Source organism: Equus asinus, chromosome 21, assembly GCF_041296235.1.
Source record: "Equus asinus isolate D_3611 breed Donkey chromosome 21, EquAss-T2T_v2, whole genome shotgun sequence".
In the NCBI taxonomy this organism is placed as follows: domain Eukaryota; kingdom Metazoa; phylum Chordata; class Mammalia; order Perissodactyla; family Equidae; genus Equus; species Equus asinus.
Genome location: NC_091810.1, coordinates 47,007,452 through 47,028,137, shown reverse-complemented (window position 1 = coordinate 47,028,137; position 20,686 = coordinate 47,007,452). Strand labels below are relative to the sequence as shown.

The following is a 20,686-nucleotide window of genomic DNA, read 5'->3' as shown; positions in this document are numbered from 1 at the left end:
ATGACCACCCTCTGCCCGCCCTTTGGGGCTCAGAGACCCTGGGGCCCAGCGAGGGCTCAGCCAGAGCTGGGGGATCCACTCCTGCCTCCCTGCTGCCTCTGGAAAGCTTGGGGATGGTGACATGACCACACTTGGCTTCTCCGGGGATCTATAAAACAGATTTGTCAGTCCCTTCTTGGCTCAGATTTCACAGCTCCATTGTGTGTGTGATTTGGTAGAAAACCATGTGCAGTTGGGTGGTGGGCTTCTATAGAAAGGTGTGTGCCTGCATCTGTATGCATGTCTGTGTGTGTGCATGGGACGTGTGTGTATGTGTGTGTCCATTCAACCCACAACCAGTCACTGAGTTGGCCTCTGAGCTGTGCTCTGCTCCACCCCAAGGTGCGGAAACACAGTTTGGTGTGGTTATAATGTTGGGGACATGGTGAAGCAAATTGTGCAAAGAGGCCGTAATTGCTGGCAGAGACCTGCTGGCAAAGGGCCTTGTGTGCCTGGCCGAGGAGGTCAGACCTCACAGGGACCTCAGTGGCAAGCCTCATGAGAATTTTTGACAGGGAGTGATGCCAGGAGGCTGTTTTGAGACTTTGATGCTGAGGCTGTTTTTACTGTAGGGGCAGGGGTTGGGGGAGGCAAGGATGTGGAGCGGGTGTTGCAGATGTGAGAGGTACATCACTGGGCTTGGGAACTCCCTCTCACCTCCTGCTGCCTGCTCCTCAGCAGCCTCATCCCCATAGCCTTCAGCCAGCCCAGGCAACCCTTTAGATGCCCACTTTGGAACCATGGCTGGAAGCCCTGGCTGAAATGCCCCTGGGAGTAACCTAGCCCCTCTCTCCCTGGGAATGCCATCAAGGCCTTGAGGATATGGGGACAGAGAGGCTGGGCAGCTGGAGGGTGCTTTGGTGAGCATAGGCACCCTATGTGGGCTGTCACCAGGGTGGCAGTTAAGAGACCTGAAAGGAGCACTGGAGAGGGAGTTGGGTCCCAGGCCTTTATCCTGGCCTTGCCACCTTCCTTTCTCCAGGCCTCAGTTTTCTCCCCTGTCTAATGGGGACAACATCCTTGTCCTGCTCACTTTCCTGGGGAGGTGTCAGCTGCAGATGGATCTGGGCAGGAAAGCTCTATGGAAGTGGGGGCTCAGGGAGGGAGGGAGAGAAAGGAGAACTGCTGGCCTCTTCCAAGGTGAAGCTTAGGGAGCTCTTGGCTCAGGGAGGCCCTCTTCTTCCAGCCAGGGCCAGGGTTGGAGCCAGCGAGCCCTTGGTGCTCGCTGAGGCCGAGCGAGTGACTGCTGCCCTTTGGCACTGGATTGGTACCAGAAGGGAGTGGTATTTGAGTCTTTAATGGCAGGCAGGGTGCATGGTGCCCTGGGGGGTCACAGAGCCAATGAGGGGTCAGCTGGAGCTAGAGTAAGCTGTCCCAGCCTTGGAGAGAGCCCCCTCATGTTTCAGAAAAATGGGTAGAGTAGCCTGTCTCCCTCTGGATCTGGATAATGTGTGAGGGACATGATGAGGCCCAGACTGGGGTTGAGGAGAACCAGCTTGACCCTAGGCCAGGAATCCCTAGCTGGGTGAGAGGATTCAGCGTGTGCTAGGGGAAGACAGGGTTGTGTAGGGGTAGGGGGACACTGACACACTGAATGGTGGGGGCCTTAGGCAGCTGCTGCATGGAAGATAGGGCCACAATACTGTAGGGAGCTGTGCCTATGCTGGAAAGCATGGCCTTTCTCCCTGAGACAGGGATGTCTGAGGGTCAGCTCCTCCTGGGGTAACCATTGGGGCCAGTCCTAAGGCTTTTCTCTCCCACTTCCCCTGACTCAGGCTGCCCTTATACCCGTAAAGATTGAATGGGGTGCATTTGGGGTGGACCACCTCAGCCCTTGACACTCAGAGCCTGCAGTTCTGATTCTACCTCTGTACACCTTGCTCCATCTGGGAGGGGTTGCTGCCTGCTCACATGCCAGGGAAGAGGGTAAGGGAGAGTTGGCCCCCAGAAACAAGTGTTCCACCTACCCAGTCCTAGGGGGATAAATGCCCTTATCAGCTCTGCCTCCTGGGATCACTACCCACCATGATCTTATCCTGGCTCCCTGGGGGTTCAGGGAGCTGGAGGCCCTGGCCCTGCCCTGGCCGGATAGCCAGGGGCTGGCCCCCCAAGATACACTACATTGGGAAGTTCCCTCTTGGTCTCCCCATACTTCCAGCCTTTCCTTCCCCTCCTCTGGCAGCCAGCAGAGCCATCCTGCTTGCCTCTCTGGGGGTGTGAGCAGCACACTGTCTCCATCCAGCCCTGCCTCTCCATCGCCAGCTCCAGCTGAGAAGGGGGTGGGGCCCTGGCACTGGCTTCACCTCCCTGCCCAGCTTCAGGGTCTCAGGATCTCCCTGTCTCCTGTAGCCCTGGGTCATCTCCAGTAATCCCACTTGTAGCCTCACTCAAGTGCCAGGGCTCTGTCTCCACCTGTTCTCCCCACTTCTCCCCCCAAATTCCTCCTTGTCCAGCTCAATTCACCCAGGAAGCTGACTGCAGTAACATCTGGGCTCTGGCTTGAATCTGTACTGTTTGCAACTCCGGGTAAAGCTGTCCTGGAGATTCTATCTGGGGGGAGCTGGACAGAGATCCCTAGGGGAGGGAGAAGTGCCCCTCCCCCCATGTGGCTCTGTGGGTCTGGCAGTCAGTAGCTTGGGGTGAAAGCAGCCAGCCAGAGGGCAGGTCTCACCTCCTTTGCCCACACCCGCTGATTGGACAGTGGGCAGCCCAGCACATCTCTGACCAGCAACAAAAACCCCACCAGGGACAGGCACTTGTAGGGGTCACAGCCTCATGGACAGCGCTGCTGCCGCCACCTGGCAACCTCGCAGCCGCAGCCCAGCCAGAGGCAGGGTTCAGAGCCCTGGACTTCAGGACTGGTCATACACTCAAACCTTCAAGGGTGGCTGTTCCGGGCAGCCCAGCCTCCGCCCACCCAGTCGGGTTCCCTGAGGGTCTCCCTCAGCCCAGGGCCACCCACAGAAGCCAGGCACCAGGGCAGGGACAGAACCTGCCAGCGCCCAACCAGCTTTGCCCTCCGCAGCCAACTGCCCTCCCATCCTGCTGACCACTGGGACATCTGAAGCTGGCACTCTGACTGCTGCTCCCACCGCCCCGGGCAGAGAAGAGGTCACAGCCAGACTGCCCACTCTCCCCACCTGCCCGCCCCCCAGAGCTCCGGCTGCCCGCGCCTGGTGTCCCAGCTCTCCCAGCTCACCTCGGTGGCGCTGTCTCCTCACCAGAGGCACTGCAGTGTGAGAACTGTCCCAAGGAGCCGGTTCTCAGCTGAAACAAAGAGGTGGGGGAGAAAGAGGGGGGCAGCGGGAGAGGGAGAGGGTGAGTGAGCGGGCGAAGGAGTGGAGGCTGGAGGGGGAAGAGAGAGGGAGAGGATGAGAGAGAAGAGGGAGGGGAGGAGAACGTGCCCAGAGATAAAGCCTGACTCTCAGCGACTGAAGGGCCAAGAAAGGAGGGGAGAGGAAATGGGGAGGGGGTGGAGGAGGTGAGGGACCAGACCAGGAGAGGAGAGATTGTTAGGGGGCGGACACGGGGCAAGTGAGGGGCGTGGACAGAAGAGGGAGCTGTGGGGGGGGCAGGGCTGCGGGGGGTGGGGGGCAGACAGCCCAGCTTGGCTGGGGGGCGGGGCTGGGGGTGGGCAGAGAGGTTGCACCTCTGCCCCACGCCAGGCTCTGGTGCTTGAGTGGGCAAAGGCCACGAAGGGGAATGGGAGGGAGAGGCGAGCAGCCAGGCAAGGGGTAAGGCGCTGGGCTGGTGGGCTGGCTGGGAGGACAGGGCCCAGGGACAAAGGCAGAGAAGAACAAAGGTGTCCCAATGGAGGAATCAGCCCCTGCTGACCTCTGGGGGCTGCAATCTGGAGTGTCCTGAACAGCGTCTCCTGAATGGAAGGCAGGTCCTCTCTGGGGCGATTCTGGCTCTGAAGTCGCAGCCTGAGGTCAAAGGGAGAGGGGATGGGCTGTGAGAGTGGGTAGGGGTCCCATTCATCCCGCGAGAGTTCAGAACACACCGTAGTTGACCACACATCAGGATGCTGGTGTCCCTGTCTCTTTGTGGGAGGGGATGGTGACAGAGTCCAAAGCCTGGACTGAGAACTGGGTAGGGGAAGTCCCCTTTTAGAGAAGAGCATTTGGGGCCCCCAGGGAGAAGGGGAGGATGGTGGGTGCAGTGAGGAGGGGGAGGAGTGAGGATAAAGGGAGCAGGGAAGCAGGGAATAGGGAGGGTATGAGGTGGGAAGGAGGCTCCAAGGAGGGTCCAGAGCCACAGCCCCTTAGCAGCCCCATCTAAAGCAGAGACCTCCCTCTCCACACCCCACACTTCCTTGGGCTGCCTAACACAGACCTAACGAAGGATGGAATAATGAACCGCTGCCCTGCTGCTGCCCTCCTGCTGCCAGGCGCTGCTGTGATAGAGAAGGGCACCAGGGAAGGCAGCCGGGGTTGCTGGGGCACAGGTCTGTGTTAGTGCTGCCAGGGGGGGCAGGGGTGGTAGGTGGCCTTGACCAAGCTGTCCCATCCCTCTTGTCCCAGCACAGTGCCCTGGGCTGGTCCAGTCTCCTCTCATGCTCAGAGGCACAGGAGGCCCTCCTAAGCCTTCTGACCAAGGGAAGTTCCTCTTCTTGTCCCGCTGGAGACTCCTCATAGAAATTCCAGAGCACGACGATTCTCTGGGGAGCAAGAGAAGTGGAGGAAGCCATGGGCTTGCCTAAAGCTGTGACAGGGAGAGGGGAGAGTCAGCCCCAGTCCCACCCTGTGTGGAAGGCTAAGAGCTAGATGCCCCTTAGATTCTGCCCAGCCCAACTCCTTGCCACCTCCTCAGGGAAGCCCTCCTGGCCCCACCAAGCAGGGCCACATCAACCCAGCTGCCACTGGTCCGGCAGCCTCCTCTAGTAGCCTGGAACCCCACAAAAGAAAAGGACCTTTCTTCCTTCCTTCCTTCTACAGTTTATTTAGAAATAATTTCAAAGTTACAGAAAATTTGTCAGAATAAGAATATAAGATACCCATATACCCTTTAGCCATATTCTACTATTGTTAATATTTTGCCTCATTTGCCTTCTCTCTCTCTCTCTAGATATATATATATTTGCTGTATATGTATGTGTCTGTGTGTGTGGTCATACATAATTTTTTTTTCCTGAGCCATTTGAGAGTAAGTTGCAGCCGTCATGGCTGAAAGGACTATTTCTTATCAGTTTCTATTTCCTGGAGCCAGTGTAGGAGAGCCCAGACCATGTTGTGTGGTACCTAGGACAGGCAGCGAATTAGTGGATGTCACCTATTGGGAGCCTGAGTCCTGGGGACTGGAGGGGCTTGGCTAAGGCCACCTTGGGAGCTGGGCTGGTTCAGGGTAGGCGCCATGTCCCTCTTGTTTTCTGTCTCCTCCAGGCTGGGAGGCAGGGAGCTACTGCCCACCAAAGTGAGCATGTGGTGTTTGCCAGGTGTGGCAGCACAGCATATGTCTATGGAAATGGCAGCAGGCGGGTGGGGTGAAGCTGGCGCCCACACCACAGCACCTGAGCACACTCGGGAGACTGGGCACTGCCTGGCCCTGAGTGGGCTTGAGAACACCCAGCTGCTGGCGGCCCCGGCCCCAGTGCCAAGGCCTCGAACTCTTGCCTTTGGGACCCTCCCCACAGCCCCATGAGGGACAGGGCAGGAATGGGGGCCCTGCTTGATGACTGGTCCATATTGATAGGCTTAGAGGGGGCAGGATTGGGGCTCTGGTCATACTGGGGCTTACACGATGGTCCCTGACACAGGGCTGGCATTCCTTCTGAGTCCCCCAGGGTCCCCAAGTGGTTTGGAGTCCCATCTGGAAGCTATCCTTCAGATGGCTGCTCTCTTATCCCTTTCAACCCCCACTCGAAGGTTATGGTTAAGAAGTTTGGCATTTAAAAATCACACTTTGAAAGATGATCTGAGCTCTGAAGCCCTGATTTCCTCTTTCCCTTGTAGATGAAGTCCTCCTCCTCCAGGAAGCCCTCATTACTTCCTCAGATCATCCCACCTAACATGGCTTCTGGAGAATGCCAGCCCCATTTTTTCCTTGCCTGGTTCACACTGGTGCTTTCCCCAGGGCCTAGGGCTTTGCTCGGTCATGAGCCTTTCTCCCTCCTGCTGCCCCTGGCCGGGCATGTAACTGATATCCCATAGATGGATAACAGTGGCTTGGTTAGTAGTCCTGCCTGGACATTGAGTCCCTCTGATGCCCCTCTGCTCAGTATGTCTGAGAGTCCTCAGGCTCTGGGCTGGCAGAGGTTGGGGATGGGCCGAGGGACCCACTGTGGAGAGAGAAAAGGCTTGTTCAAGACCATCAGCCTGTCAGGGTGAACTTGGGTCTCTGACTAGCTGTTCAGCACCTTTTGGGTTCTCCCCTGGAACATGGGCAAGCCTGTCCAGGGCAATGGCCAAGGATCCTCCCTGAACCCTACTTGGGTGATGGTAGGACCTGCTGAACTGAAGGAGGAATGCCCGCCCCCCATCTGTTTACCGCCCCCCCATCCATGTGAAAGCCTAGGAGACTCCAGCCTCCTCTCCTCTTGCCCATCCCCCTGAAGAGATTTCAGTCAATTAGCACATACAGTATTTACTTAATTAGAGTAATGACATAATTAGTGTAAGTTGGGCTTCATTGCATGGCTTCAACATGCAATTAGGAGCCGTCAGCGGGAGGCGGGCGACATTGTGAAAATGCTCATTCAATTTTGGTTCCAGCATGGAGGCCTGTAGCAGCTGTCTCTGCTGGGGAGGGAGGCGGGCAGTGGCTGCTGTGTGTGTGGGGGGGGATGGGAGTGGGGCAGGCCAACAGACAGCCTAGGACAGGAGAGTCAGTGGGGACAGAAAGGCAGTTTCCAGGACTGATGGAGTCCCTGACCAAGCCTCTTCCACCACATATGGGCATCACCACCCCCCAACAACCCCAGGGCAGGGCAGGGCCCCTGGCTTGGCTGGGGTCTCTGAGATTGGGGGCCTGAGCGCTCTAGGCCCCTCTGCCCCCAAGTTCTCTGCTGAAATACCACCAATAGCAGGCTGTCTCTTCTCTCTTCAGGGCTTTGCTGCTCAGAAGAGCCACTGGCCGCTTGGCCCCTCATGGTGGCCCTAGGAGGCCACAGACTGGAAAGACTGGGATGACTACTATTTTCCTCATTGGACTAGTGGGGAAACTGAGGCTCAGGGCAAGGAAGGTGGTAGAGCCAATCCAGGTAGTACGGACCCTTAGAGGTAGCTTGCCATGGCCAGAGACTCCTCAAGCCCAGGCACGTGGCCCTCAGCTTCAGGGAGGTCTCCTGCCCCATGAGCTCCTTTTTTTTAGGAGGGGGCAGGGCTGCCTTTGGAATCCCTGGAGGGGGGTCTCCAGACTCCTGCTCCCTAGCCCTTTCTACCCTCCCTCTCCTCGCCTTCCACGAGGCCAGCCAGGAGGCAGGGTCCTCCCTAGACCATCCACGGCCTTCCCCTCAGTGAATCTCACAGCTTTCCTGGGGGGCGAGGGATGCAAGGTGAGGGAAGATGGGAGTCAGTGCCACCATTGTGCAGATGGGGAAACTGAGGCTCCAGGGCCTCCAAGAGGTGCTGTTAGAACTGAAATCAGGCCCAGCAACTTACTCGCTGCCTGGCTGGGTCACCAGGGCTGATCCCTTCCCTCAGGCCTCAGTTTCCTTTTGTGAAAGGAGAGAATCTATGATCCATAGTCTCAGACATCCTGGGATAGTCTGGAGCCCCAGGGAGGTGGGACACAAGGAAGCTGGTATCCATCTCCCCTCCCCCCATAGCTGTCCTTCCCCTTTGTCTCCTACCTATGTCCTGTGTAGGGGTCAGGGCCCCTGGGGAGACAGCTCTGATTGACAATTCCATCGGCCCCAGGGTGGGCCCCTTGCCCTTCTGAACTGGGGAACCCCTGTCTCCTGTCTGGGAGGCTTGGGCTCTGGGGGCCATCCCAGACCTTCCCACTCAGTGGTGTCCCATCCTTATACTTAGCAAAATGCCCAGCTGCCTGGACCCTGCCCTCATCCGAACCCCTCCCTAGGTCTAGGGCCATGTGGTCAGGGTGGGGCTGACCCCTTTGCTAATCACTGACTATGGGCCAGCCACCTTGGGCCTGACTACTAGGGCAGGGATGGGGAGCAATGGGCAGGCAGAGACGAGGTTTACTACCTCCAGGGACTCATGACCTCAGGGTCCAGACAGACCCAGGCCCAAGGAGTCACCACAAGGGTAGGCAGAGATAAGTGCCAGGAAGAGCAAGGCCAAGGGTGAAACCAAGTGCACAAGTTCAAGCAGGTAGAGGTCCCAACCCTCTCCCTCTTCAGGGGAAGCAGCACTGCAGGGCCTAGGTCTGGGTGGGCAAGGGTTTCAGTCCACTGAGGATGGGGATAGGGGCACTTAAGGTGGTAGGACCAGTGTGAACAGTGGCTGGGAGGCCAGAGCAAGATGTGGGGATGCCATGCTCAGGTGAGGAGGGCTCTGGGGAGCTTGAAGAAGGGGCTTGGAACTCTGGTTGTTTGTGGGAAGGTCAAGGCATTTACTCAACATCCATCCAACAAAAAGTCCCTACTGTGTGCCAGGCATATGGTATTCTAGGCTAGGGATTCAGTAGAGACCCTGAATCAGCTGAAATCCCTGCCCTGGTGGAGCCTATACTCTAGTCGTGGGAGATAGGAAAACAAGAGCAGTGTCATGCAGGTGCCATGCAGAAGATCGTAACAGGGCCATATGCTAGGAGGCTTTAGGCATGTGGGGATTTAAGCCAAGATGTGAGCGATCTAGAGGTCTGGAGGAAGAGCATTCTAGGCAGAAGGAACAGCAAATGCCAAGGCCTTGAGGTCTCTGATACCCTACATGGCAGCCCACACGAGTGGGACAAGGCAGAGAAACGGGGTGGATGAGACCAGAGAGGCAGGCAGGCACCTATTGGTCAGGCGAGGCCCATGGACTTTATCCTGTGTGTGACAGAAAGTCATTGGAGCATTTTGAACTGGGAGTGATTTTTAAGAATCACTGTGGCAGCTGTGTGGAGACTGGATTGTGGAAGCTGGAAGACCAGGAAAGGGCTGTCCAGATGGGATATGATGGTGGCCAGGACTGCGTGCTTACTGGGAGGTAGTGGGAATTTGGCATCTGGAGTGTTGTTTGGAAGCAGGACCAACAGGACTCTTGACAGTTGGCTATAGGGTGTAAGGGAGGGTTGTGTAGGGCAGCTCTTTGGTTCTTGGCTTGAGCACATGAGCAAATGGTGAAGTCATTTTCAGCAAATAGGAATGCTGGGAAGAGCTGGCCGGTAAGATGGAACTCAAGGGCTGGATAAGGCTGGAAGCACCAAGGAAACAGGTGTCAGATTTAAGTCTGGAGTTCCAGAGGGAGTACTGCTCCAAAGAGAAAGTTGACCCATCGTTAGCATAGACACAAGAGCCAAAGTCCCCCTCCAGCCTCAGGAACCTAGAGATTCAAATGAACCAATCATCTTGAGGCACTGAAGGGGGCCAAGGCAGAGGCCACCTGGGAAGGACCCTGCTCTGGATGCCTCCCACATATCTGCCCAGTGAGACAAGGCCACCTCACCCCACCCCAAACCTAGAGAAGTAAGTTATTAGACAAACTTGGCTTTTCTGAGCCAAGCCCAGCTCCGAGTGGAAGGTGTTGTCATGGAAACCCTGGAGGCCAGGTGATCCTCTGCCCATCCTAACCCAGCCTGGTGTGGGAGGGGTTAGACCCTACGCTAACAAGACTGTATCACTGCTTAAAAGTCTTCTTCAGAAGGTCTGGGGGTTGCCTACCTTCATCACCACGAGTTAGCTTGTGTCTTCAGGCAAGCCCTTCACCCCTCTGAGCCTTGGCCTCCCCATTGGAGGCAGTTGCAGGGTAACTCTCTGAGCTCCTGTCCTCCCCTGTCAGAGGTCTGCAAATGCAAAAGCCAGCTAGGTCATGCATGTCTGCCACGCCCACAGCAGAGCCCAGGGTGGCTTCAGCCCCAGCCGAGGCAGGGCAGCCAGAATGACGGGGCTGGAGGGGGATGCTGTTCCCACAGGTATGGCCCGTGGCCCCTGCCTCACCCCCAACTCCCAGACTCTCAGCTCTTTGGGGACGACTCCTGGCAGACAGGCATCACTCCTGGGCGTTCTTTCTGCAGGAGAGGCGGTGGCAATGGCAGCCATACTCCTCCATGCCAAGCACATTAGGGGATAATTAAGTAAAAATAGGCCTTCCGACCAGTGTAGCTCATTAAGGCCTAATTAAGTTAATTAGTTCCAGGTGTGAATGGTGAGGCTCAAGTGAGGCGGCGGCTGTTTGCTGTAATTGCATTTTCACAGCAGCAGTGGTGGCGACAGTAATGTGGTGGCAAAGGCAGTGGCTTCCTCTGAGGCCTGGAAGCCTGCCAGGGAGTTCAGGAGGCTGCCACTGAGCTGGGAGGGGTATGAAGCAGCCACACAGGCCAGGGACCACCCATAGAGAGAGAGAGCAGTAGCTGGAGGTTCAAGGTCAGCCAGACCCAGAGAAACCTGCTTTCTCAAACTTGCTTCTCTCTGCATGGCTGTTGGGGATGGGGGTGGGTGTATAAAGCCACCAACAGGTATCCTCCCCGCTGGCTGAGCAGGATGGGTGCACCGTGGCTGGTCCTTTGGATTTCCCCACACTACATGGCCGTCCTGTGGAAGACTGTAAAATGGCTTTGCTGAAAGGGAATATGTGACTCAGAGGCAGTGAGTGAGACGTCTAGGAATCCACCTCAATCACCTTCTCCATTTGGCTTGAGTTCCCAATTCCTGTCCCTTTCTGGCAGGTGTGTGGCCCTTAGAGATGCCCCTGCTTTGTGGTTCAGGGCAGGAGTGAGACCACACAAGTCTGGGGCCTCTGCAGAGGACCTGCTGGCCCAGTAAGTCTCCTGCCCCAGACATCTCCCTGAACCAACTTCCTGCCACAGCTTCTACACCCGGCTGACCCCGAGGACTTGCCTGTATAGGACAGCCCTCACAGCCTTGGTCACACTTCCGTTCATTCATCCATTCAGCTGTCACTCAATGAGCATCTCCTGTGTGCTAGGCAGCAGGGCAGGGGCTGGGAACACAAGGCTGGAGAGACAGGTTGACCCTGCCCCATGGTGCCTTTGGTCTCTCTGAGGAGGCAGACACACTAATGGCCCCAGCCTCACAGTTTTATGGTGGCTATGGCAGCACAGGGGTGCTTAACCCAGACCTGGGAGGAAAGATGTCTGATTTGCTGTGAATATGATCCAGGTGAGGAGCGGTGTGGGTACCTGGTATGTGCTAGGGACTAAAAGGGCCTCCCCCTGGCCAGAGGGCAGCACAAAGTACCAAGTTGGGAGAATGAGGGGCCAGATCAGGGAGGCCCAAGGGGAGCTTCTGGGGGATCTAAGCAGAGCTGCTGGGTAGAAAAGGAACTGGTGACTGGTGCCTGGTAGCTGGGAGGATTGGGAGGCGGCAGCCAGGGCCACGGCTTGGAAGCAGAGAGGATGGGTGGATTTGTTTAGGGGTGGAACTAATGTGGTGTGGTACTCTGGTTGGCTGTAAGGGATGGGGAAAGAGGAGCTGCCAGGCCCCTAAGGAGGGGCCCTGGGAGTGGGGTTGGGTTCTGAGATGTCCAGCGCTGGGGTGAGGCAAGTGAAGTGCCTGGGATGTAAAACTTAGGATACTTACTCCCAGCCTGTGTTCCCACCTGTGCTCTGTCCGTGGTCCTCTGAAATTTCTCACTAAGAAAGACACATCTCGGAAAGTGGAAGCCATCCCCGGAGACAAGGCAACAGGGGGATAGTTCTGGGCAGGGTGTCCCCTCTCCATCCTTCAACCCCTACCTGGGAGGTGGTGCCTTCTCTGCACCCTCCAGGGCTGGGGTGGGGTCGGGATTGATACCTTGGTGTCTTACACGCTCTGGACTCCATTTCCATTCTGATGCCCGAGTGACAGGTACCCCATCCAGCTTCTTCCTGCATGCATCCCATGACAGGGCGTTCCCTGCCACCAGGGCAGCCCAGTCCCTTGGCTCAGACCATTATAAAACATGGTTTACCCTGAGCCCGAATCTGCCTTGGACTGTCTTCTGCCTAACAGTGGCCTTGGCTCTTCCTCCTACCCTTCCCTCACCTCAGGTGTGCCTGCTGATCCCCTTTCCTGAGACAGTCTAACCTCTCTGAGCTTCAGTGTCCCTGCCTGTAAATGGGGAAACAATAGCCGCCATCCTCTAGGCTGGTGCTAGGATTAAATGACGTGATGAACCTTATGAGGCATAAACCTCATGATACATGCTAATTCCTCAATAACGGGTTACTAACCCATACCAACAATGAATAACTACAGAGGTGGACACCGTCCTCTGCCTGGGGTGGGCTGCCCAGTGATGCTGCCTCAACCTGGGCTCTCGCACTGACCTGTGGGCCTCAGGTTGCAGGTCCTGCTGCGCCCCCTCTGGCTTCCAGTGCAGATGCAGAGCTAATCCCCGAGGAAGCTGTTCATGGGGAAGAGGAAGGAACATTTTCTGGAGATGGCCGACCTGTGTTGAGATATGGGGCCTGCCTGCTGGTGTGAATTTGTTCTCTGCTCAGTATTCAGTCCACCTGCAGGGGCAGCCCCAGCCCCTCCCCTCTGGCACCCTGCTGAAGGCTTTCATTCAGGGGGACCAGTGGTGGCTGAGAAGGGGGGATGCAGACCCACCCTGACTGAGGTGTGTGCCTCAAGGTATACCTGGGGCATGTCACTAGACCCAGTCATGTCTGTGGGGCTGCCCTGGTGGTGGGGGTCTGTCCTGAGCCTGAGGTGCCTGCAGAGCCCCAGATCCCGTGGAGAGTGGCAGACACTACAGAAGCTCACTCCAAACACTTGTGGTTTTGCTGGTCATTGTTGGGGTGCCCAGACTCCTCCCACGAGACTGCAGGGGGTTGAGCCTGGGGCAGGGGGCTCGTAGGAACCCCTGGGTCCCCTCAAAGATCTGAAGAGCCAGCCCAGGAAGGAGGGACAAGGGGCACTGCCACCAGTCTCTGAAGCCATCCTGCTACCCTTCTCTGTGCTGTCCCGGGAGCCATGTCCACCGCTGCAAAGCTGGCTCCTTCCCCAGCACTCTGCTGCTGCTCAGGGCTTCCCTGTTGAAAATCGGAGCTTGTCTCAATGGGACTCCTTTACATTTAAGACAGCAACAATCGTGCTCGCCACCTCCTGGTGACCTGGGACCTCTGGATTCCTGTCTCAGGGAAGAGAATACCACAGAGGAGGGAACCACAGGTGCAAAGGCCCGGAGTGGTGAGGCAGGGTGGCCATGCAGGGATGCCAAGTCCCTGGGTAGGCCAGGGGTGATGCTAGGGGAGAGCGGGGGATGTGAGGTGTTTGTGGGAGTCGACAGGGAGCCAGCTGTGTGTGGAGTAGACCGCACTCCATTCCCACCCCAGCTGTGGGAGGGAGGGTCCAGTGTTACTACAGACCTCCTTGTTTTTACAGACTGGGGTTCCAAGAGGAGAAGGGACTTGCCCAAAGTCACACAACTTGTGGGGCCTGGGCCACCACAGTCTGACCCTACTCCACTAAGAACTAGAGGCGAGGCTCCTCCCTATGGGGGTGTGTCAGGAGGAGGGACTACCATGGGGCTCAATTTACTATTTGGTTTGGGGGCCTGATGCCTTGAGGTGCTGGGGCCCCAGTAGCCCTGGCTCTGCCTCTTGCTTACTGTGGCGTGATCCCTGCCAATGCCCAGCTTTGCTCTGTGCCTCAGTTTCCCCAGTTCTACAGGGGAGTTAACAAACTCTGGTTTGGCCCATGCTCTTTTGCCTCCCAGAGCCACAGTGTACCAGGGGAGGGGGTGCTCCACAGCTCCATGCACAGATGGGAAAATGAGGTCCAGAGAGGGGACAGGAGGACCTGGGGCCCAGATCACTCCCAGGCCCGCAGACCCAGCTCTGAGGCTGTGGTCAGCAGCCAGGAGAGGAGGCTGTAGGGGTCAATGACCAGCAAAGCCCAGCCTTTTGGTCTCCAGTTTTCTTTAATCTGCCTTCCAGCTCCCTCTGCCTTGCTTTCATGACTCCACCCCAGCTGAGTGCATCCTGAGGCAAGGCCCCCTTCTCCCCACCCCCCAATTATGGCTGGTCACAAAAGCTGGACCGTGACCAGACAAAGGGACAAGGATGAAAGTGCTGGTTGTCATGGTAACCTGGAGGGCTGCTGGGACCCAGGGGAGGGGCTTGGCTGTGTGCCTGAGCCCAGGCATCCGGACAACCTCTGAGCACGAGCCAGGGTGGCCCAGGGGCTCACAGGGATGCCCCTCCTGTTCCTAGCCCACCAAAGCTGGGTGTACAATGACAACTTCACTGCCTCCATGGCAACACCTGCTCCCTGGACCTCCCCTGGTGGCCCCATTATCCTGCACCTGCTGCCCCCCAACCACACCTGCTCCCCAGCCCATGTGCCTTCCCTAGGGCACTCCCTGCCCATCCCTAGGCCCAGCTGTCTGCTCTGAGGGCCAGCCAAGAGGGACTAGCAGGGAGGGCCCTGGGCAAGAGCAGAGGGTTCATCTGCCAAGCTAGTTTTGCCTGACCAGCAGTGTGTGTGCCCATGACAAGGCCTCTACTTCAGGGCCTCAGTCTCTTTACCTGTAAAATGGGAGCAGCCATTCAGCCTCATGGCCTCCAAGAGTAAGCTTCCTTCTGCTTAGAAGGAGATCTGAGGCCAGGATGTCCCCAGAGCTGGGTCACGATGGACAGCTAGGTTGGGAAGAGAAGAGGGAAAGTCTGTCTTGGGTCATACTCCCAAGACCACCTCTGTTAGACCACGTGGAGAACTGAATGCTCTCCTGCACACTCAAGAGTCACAGCTCGGAGGTGGAAATGACATTTTCCAGAAGCCCGTCAAGGGTACAGAGGAACTGGGCAGGGGGCCCATCAATGCCAGGTTCTTTTTTTTTTCTTTGAGGAAGATTAGCCCTGAGCTAACATCTGCCACCAATCCTCCTCTTTTTGCTGAGGAAGACTGGCCCTGAGCTAACATCCATGCCCATCTTCCTCTACTTTATATGTGGGACACCTGCCACAGCATGGCTTGACAAGCAGTGCATAGGTCCACACCCGGGATCCGAACTGGCAAATCCGAGGCTGCCGAAGTGCAACATGAGAACTTCACTGCTGCGCCACTGGGCCAGCCCAGTGCCAGGTTCTCGAGTGGCCTGTCAGGAGTATTGGTGAAAGAGGAGGACACTGGGGCAGGGACTCCCCAACAGGGAGAGTGAATGCTGCCAGAGGATGGCCTGAGAGGGGCCCTGGTGATCCGACAGTCTACTTCAGGTGGGGAAACTGAGATCCTAGGAATTATCAGTGTCTGACTCTCTGATACCGCACTACCAGGTCGTGGAATGGAGGAGGGACAAGGGAGTGGGAGGAGAGGGAGGCCCCGGAAGATGACCCCCACCTCCTGGGAAGGGGAAGGGATTCCCACGGCAACTGGTCTTTGTCTTTGTGGCCCACATCCTAAGGGCTCCCTACACCCTGCAGGACAGCCCCAGGTTCCCATCCTGCTCTGCTGTGACCTTGGGTGAGGCCCTTCCCTTCTTGCCACCTCAGTTTTCCCACCTGGAGTGTGGGAGCAGATTGCCAAGGAGACTGTCAGCTCTAGCTTCTGCCCTAGCTGTTTGAAATGCCCCCAGGCCATCGCAGGCAGGCCCCTGAGGCTCCCCCACCTCTCTGATAAGGAGGAATTGCCTCCCCTGAACAAACCATCCTTCCTGAGCTGTCTGGAGTTTCTTAAATACTCCCTTCCAGAGGTCCAGCAAGGGCAAAGGTTTTGCCAGGAGCGGAGGTATTTGGAGCAGGGTAACAGTCTTGGCATCCCTCAGACTACTATGTACAGGTGGCCCTGGTGCAGGGCTGGGCAAGGTTTGTGTTTCCCACTGTGCAGATGGAAAAACTGAGGCCTAGCAAGGGAAGAGACTCGCCCAGTGAGTCGGTGGCAGAACCCAAGCCACATAGACCTTTCTAGGGATGGACAAAAGGTCAGAATAGCAGTCTGGTCCCCAGACTCAGTAAACTCAGGCTCCCTGGAGGGCTGTGCGGGCGGGGCAGTTGGTGGTCGCAGCCGAGATGATGAGGCCTCCTGTTCTACCAAGAGATCACTCAGCTGATGCTCACCGGGTTCCTAGCGACAAGGGGAAATCAGAGGCACTCAGAGCCTGATTATGATAAACAGATCTCTGCGCAGCTCTTCAAGGAAATGTCCTGTGGAAGATATCACTGTCTTGGGGCCTGTCACCTGGAGCTTCAGCCCAGGCAAGTAGAGGCCAGTGCGGACCCCCTTATGGCTGCTACTCTGGAGAGCAGAGCCTCAGTATCCTGGACCCTATTCCAGGGCCTGCTCTGGAATTGCAGGTCAGAGGGAGGTAGGCTGGGGAAGAGGGTGTGAAGGTCGGGTCATGTGCAGCTGGGCTGCTGTCAGTGGCCACCATCTTCAGGGTGGTGGCCCCAATGTGGGTTGCTCTATCTCCTAGTCATTTCCTAAGGGTCCTTCCAGGACTGATGAACTGGCAGGGTTGCTAGGAAAAGCAGCACCCCTTGGTCCCTGCCATTTAAGCCCTCCCTTCAGTTGGGGGACACAGCAATGGCCATTGTATGGTTGCCTACCAAGTGGTACTGGCCATGGTCCTCTGGGGCCCCTGAGGAGAGTGTAAGTGTGTTCTGTGAGCTGAGGCAATCAGGGAGGGCTTCCCGAGGAGGTGTAGCCTGAGATAGGATGGAAAGTTATAGGAAAACTGAAAGAGGGAGGAAATTCTAGCTGGGACTCTCCATGTGAGTACAGGTGGGAATGGGCTTGGGCTGGGGGCTGGGATGAGGACTGAGCATTCATGGGCCAGTGGTTCTTAATCCGCCAGCCCTCCCAGGATCTCCTTTCCACTCCTCCCTGAGCTCTGGGCTTTCAAGGTCTTGTCTGTCAAGCTGATCATGTGGATCAAAGAAGAATTAATTTGTCTCCATTTTTATTCGTCAAAGAAAATGCTGGTCAGAGCTGCTGAGGCTAGCTGGCCAATGGCAGAGAAGGGGAGGGTCAAGGGAGGCCTGGGGAGAGGGTGAGCCCTTTCTTTGACACCCCCCATGCCTGTGGCTTCGTTTCTCTTGGCAGCAGCTCAGAGCCCTGGACTTAGCCTAGCAGAGGGAGCTCCTGGGGGCCCAAGAGGCCGGCTGGGGGCAGCTGGGGAGTGGGTGGCTCCAGCCACCCCATCTGGGTGCTTGTTGCCCTCCGTTCCAGCTGGCCAGCCACATGAAGGGCCCATTCTGCCGCCCATTCACACAAGGCTTTCATTTCTGCAGCCAGTGAAGCATTGCTCCTGGCCTCAGGGCTGCCAGCAGGAAGGCTTAGGGGAGGGCATAGCCCAGGCCTGCCATGCCTTCAGACCCCTTGCCCAAAAGGCATGGGCCTGGGCCAGGGCACCCTAAGCAGCTTGTTTGCCCAAGCCCTGAGCTTCCAGGTCACCAGAGTCATCCTCAGCAGGGGCGGCTCCAGGTGAGAGATGGGTAGAGGCCTCTCCAACTCTTGTGGGAACCCAGTCTCCCCTCATTTCAACAAGAGCAAGGCTGGCCTCCCTTCCAATCCATACATAGCAAAAGACTGCCCTCCTACCACAGGAGGAGCAGGAGCCCAGGGAGGGGTCATGGCTTGGCCCCTTGTTCCTCTCCTAGTGAACAGGTAGGTATGGTGGGCTTCAGGGCAGAGCAGGAAGATCAGAGCCTGAACCCTTGCCCAAGCATTGGAGAAGATGGGGGCATTAGACAGTGGACACCTGAGACCCAGGAGAGCAGGGACTGACCCACAGTCCCCTGCCAGGGAGAGATGGGGGCAGTCACATCTACTGTCCACACTTGTAGAGGGGCAAGGGCAAGGTGGAGCTGGCAAGGCTACTGGGAAAAGCAGCACCTCTGTCCCCCACCCCTGAAGCCCACCCTCCAGTTGAGGGACACAGCAGTGATCATCTCATGATAAGGGGTGGGTGGCCTTGTGGGCTGGACCTCCTGAGAGAGGACCCTTTCTGCAGTGGCCTGTCCATCTGTCCGGCAGCCATGGCCCCTGTGATGTCATCAACCCACTGTGTTGCTTGGCAACTTTCCAGGATTACTGTTCTGCCCCTGTCGTCCCTGACGTCCCATCATGGGCTGATGTTGCCCTGGCAACCCGGATGGGTACTGCAGCTTTTTGGACAGTGGGAAGTGCCAGGCAAAAGCAGGGAAGTGGTCCCTCTCTACAAGCCATGTGGGATACACAGCCCATCCCCAGACCCACAGAGGAGCCAGGCTGCCCTAAATAGGGTTTTGGGGGTCTCTGTCCCCTCAAAGAGCTGTGGCCACACTTATCTCCAATCCCCCTCACACTCCTTCCTTCCTTCCACAGTGGTCACTGAGTAACTACTGTGTGAATGCCAACAAGACAAGCAAATGAAACCATGGTTTGGGCTCAGGAAAGGTTGCACTAGCATCACATCTTGAAGGATGACTAGGAGTTGGCCAGGAGTAGGAGTGGAGAGAGATGTTCTGGACAGAGGGAGCAGAAGCCTGTGCAAAGCTGAACCACTGTCTCCAATGACAGCTTATACACTGCCTTTGGGCTCTTTGTGGCCTGGTCTCTCTGGCTCTCCCATTCAACAGACATTTCATGGTAGGGACAGGGTCCCATTCAAATCTGGAAACTCAGTGCCCAGCACAGACTTGGCACCAAGCCAGCATTGCTAAAATGTCAAATAGAATTGGATATTTCCATAATGAGCATCAGGTCCTACTACCTCCAACACTAACCTGTCTTCCTGAGCCTCAGTTTTCCCACCTATGAAATGGGACCACTTCTGAGAAGTCTCTGGCCGGGGGTTCTCAGGTTGCCGTGCGGTGATTTTTAAATTTTCTTTTGGTTTGCAACCTACCTCTTTTCCTTAAAGAAAAATGGAAAGACCGGTACATTAGATATCTGTAAACTTTCAGATTCTCTAATTGTTAGTATTGGACCATGTTTGCTTTATCTCCTATCTATACTTATCTATATATAAATTTTGCTGAACCATTTGAAAGGAAGTCGCAGCAACAGACATCCTGACATTTGTCCTGAAATTCTTAGCCCACATCAGCTAAGACAAGGACAGTCTCCTATATAACCACAATACCATCATCACATCTAAGAAAATTAACAATAATTCAATATCAGGGACAGGCAGGAGGATCAAAGCCTGAACCCATGCCAGGGCATTGGAAGAGATGGGCGCCTGAGACCAGCGAAGGGGGCAGGAGCAGCCACTGCCCGCCCTGAGAAGGATGAGGAGCCCGTGGCCGGTAGGTGGGTGTGGCTACGCCGAGCCTCCGGAGGACCAGAAGGGACCATCGGTCTTGCAGCTGTGGCTTGAATATGAATTTCCCATTCATAAATTTCCCCAATTATTCTCCCCCAAACTATTACTATTTTTTTCTTAAACCAGATTTCAATCAAAGTTCTCGCACTATATCTGGCCATTTTGTCTCTTACTCCAGAAGAGTCTGGTAGGGAAGATGGGCAGTGGAGCCTGGATTTTAGAGTCTAGAGGGCGACACTTCCCGTGGCCGGCCTCCATCCCCCGCTCCGGACGCGGCCCAGGCAGGGACGGGAGGGGGAGCCGCAAGTCCTGGGTGGGAGGAACCAAGTCCCAGAGAATGTGGGGGAGGCCGGTGCCGACCTGGGGAGGTTCTCGGACGGAAGCTTCGACCCAGCTGTACCGGATGGTCCCGCCCCTTAGCAACGGGCCCAGCGTCCCTCCCTGGAGACGGGCCGCTAGACCCCGCGCTGCGCTGTGGAGCCGGTAGGTTGGTGGAGCCGGTGGGGCCGAGGGATGACGGGGCGAGCATGGGCAGGCGGACCTCGATAAGGCGCAGAGGGCGAGAGGACAGGAAGGAGAACGCCCTCCCGGTCCACATCCCTGCCCACGAGTCTGCGGTCCCAGTTTCCCGAGCCTTGGCCAATGGGAAAGGAGTGGGGTACACTTTTAAACAACGTTGCAGATAAGTCCTGTAGTTACCAGACCGGTTTTTTGGGCCCCACCCCCCATGCTGAGACTGCAGCCCCCTCCCGCTCCCGTGGAAGGCCGTGCAGGGAAGGAGACTAGGTCCTCATCATCCAGCCAGTCCCTCTCCTGATCCAGCTCACTGCCTCCAGTCTCTTAGTCCTCTTAGTCCTCAGCGTCCCCGTGTGTAAATTGGCAGAGCGCTGCTGCAGCTAACTCACAAAGTTGTTGCAGAGATCAACTTCTTTTCTTTCCTCACTCCATCCATCCGTTCATTCATTCACACAACCACTTGGGAAACACTGTCTAGGCACCTACTGAGTGCCAAGCCGGTGCCAGTCCTGTGCCAAGTGCCAAGGAGGTTCCAGAGATCAATGATACTCAAAAATTCCTGCATTTGCAGCCCTCATGTGCACATATAACACAGGTAGATGTTCCCTGGAGGGAGGGGCGTCAGACAACTGTGGGAACTCAGAGGCGGTCACATCAGGTGAGTGCTCCAAAAAGGTGGCAAGAACCCCAAGCCTGTGGGGTTATTACCACCCACATGGTTGTTTGCCAGGTAGCCCCATAAAGGACAGAGACTTCCAAAATCTCTTAAGCCGCAGATCCATTTGTCCAATGAGATCTTAGACAGAACCCTGGTGTTTGAAGATAGATGAAGGTGC

At 56.6% G+C, this 20,686-nt stretch overlaps 1 protein-coding gene across 2 annotated transcripts in view; it reads left to right on the top strand.

Annotated features, from left to right (window-relative positions):
* Positions 1-3,689: 3,689 nt before the first annotated feature.
* Positions 3,690-20,686, top strand: part of DNAH1 (dynein axonemal heavy chain 1) — a 94,394-nt gene continuing 77,397 nt past the window's right edge. For both annotated transcript variants that reach the window (XM_070492982.1, XM_070492984.1), the window contains exon 1: positions 3,690-19,817. In XM_070492982.1, coding sequence (XP_070349083.1) covers positions 19,531-19,817 — 287 coding nt within the window. In that variant the 5' untranslated portion in view covers positions 3,690-19,530. The remainder of the gene's footprint in view (positions 19,818-20,686) is intronic.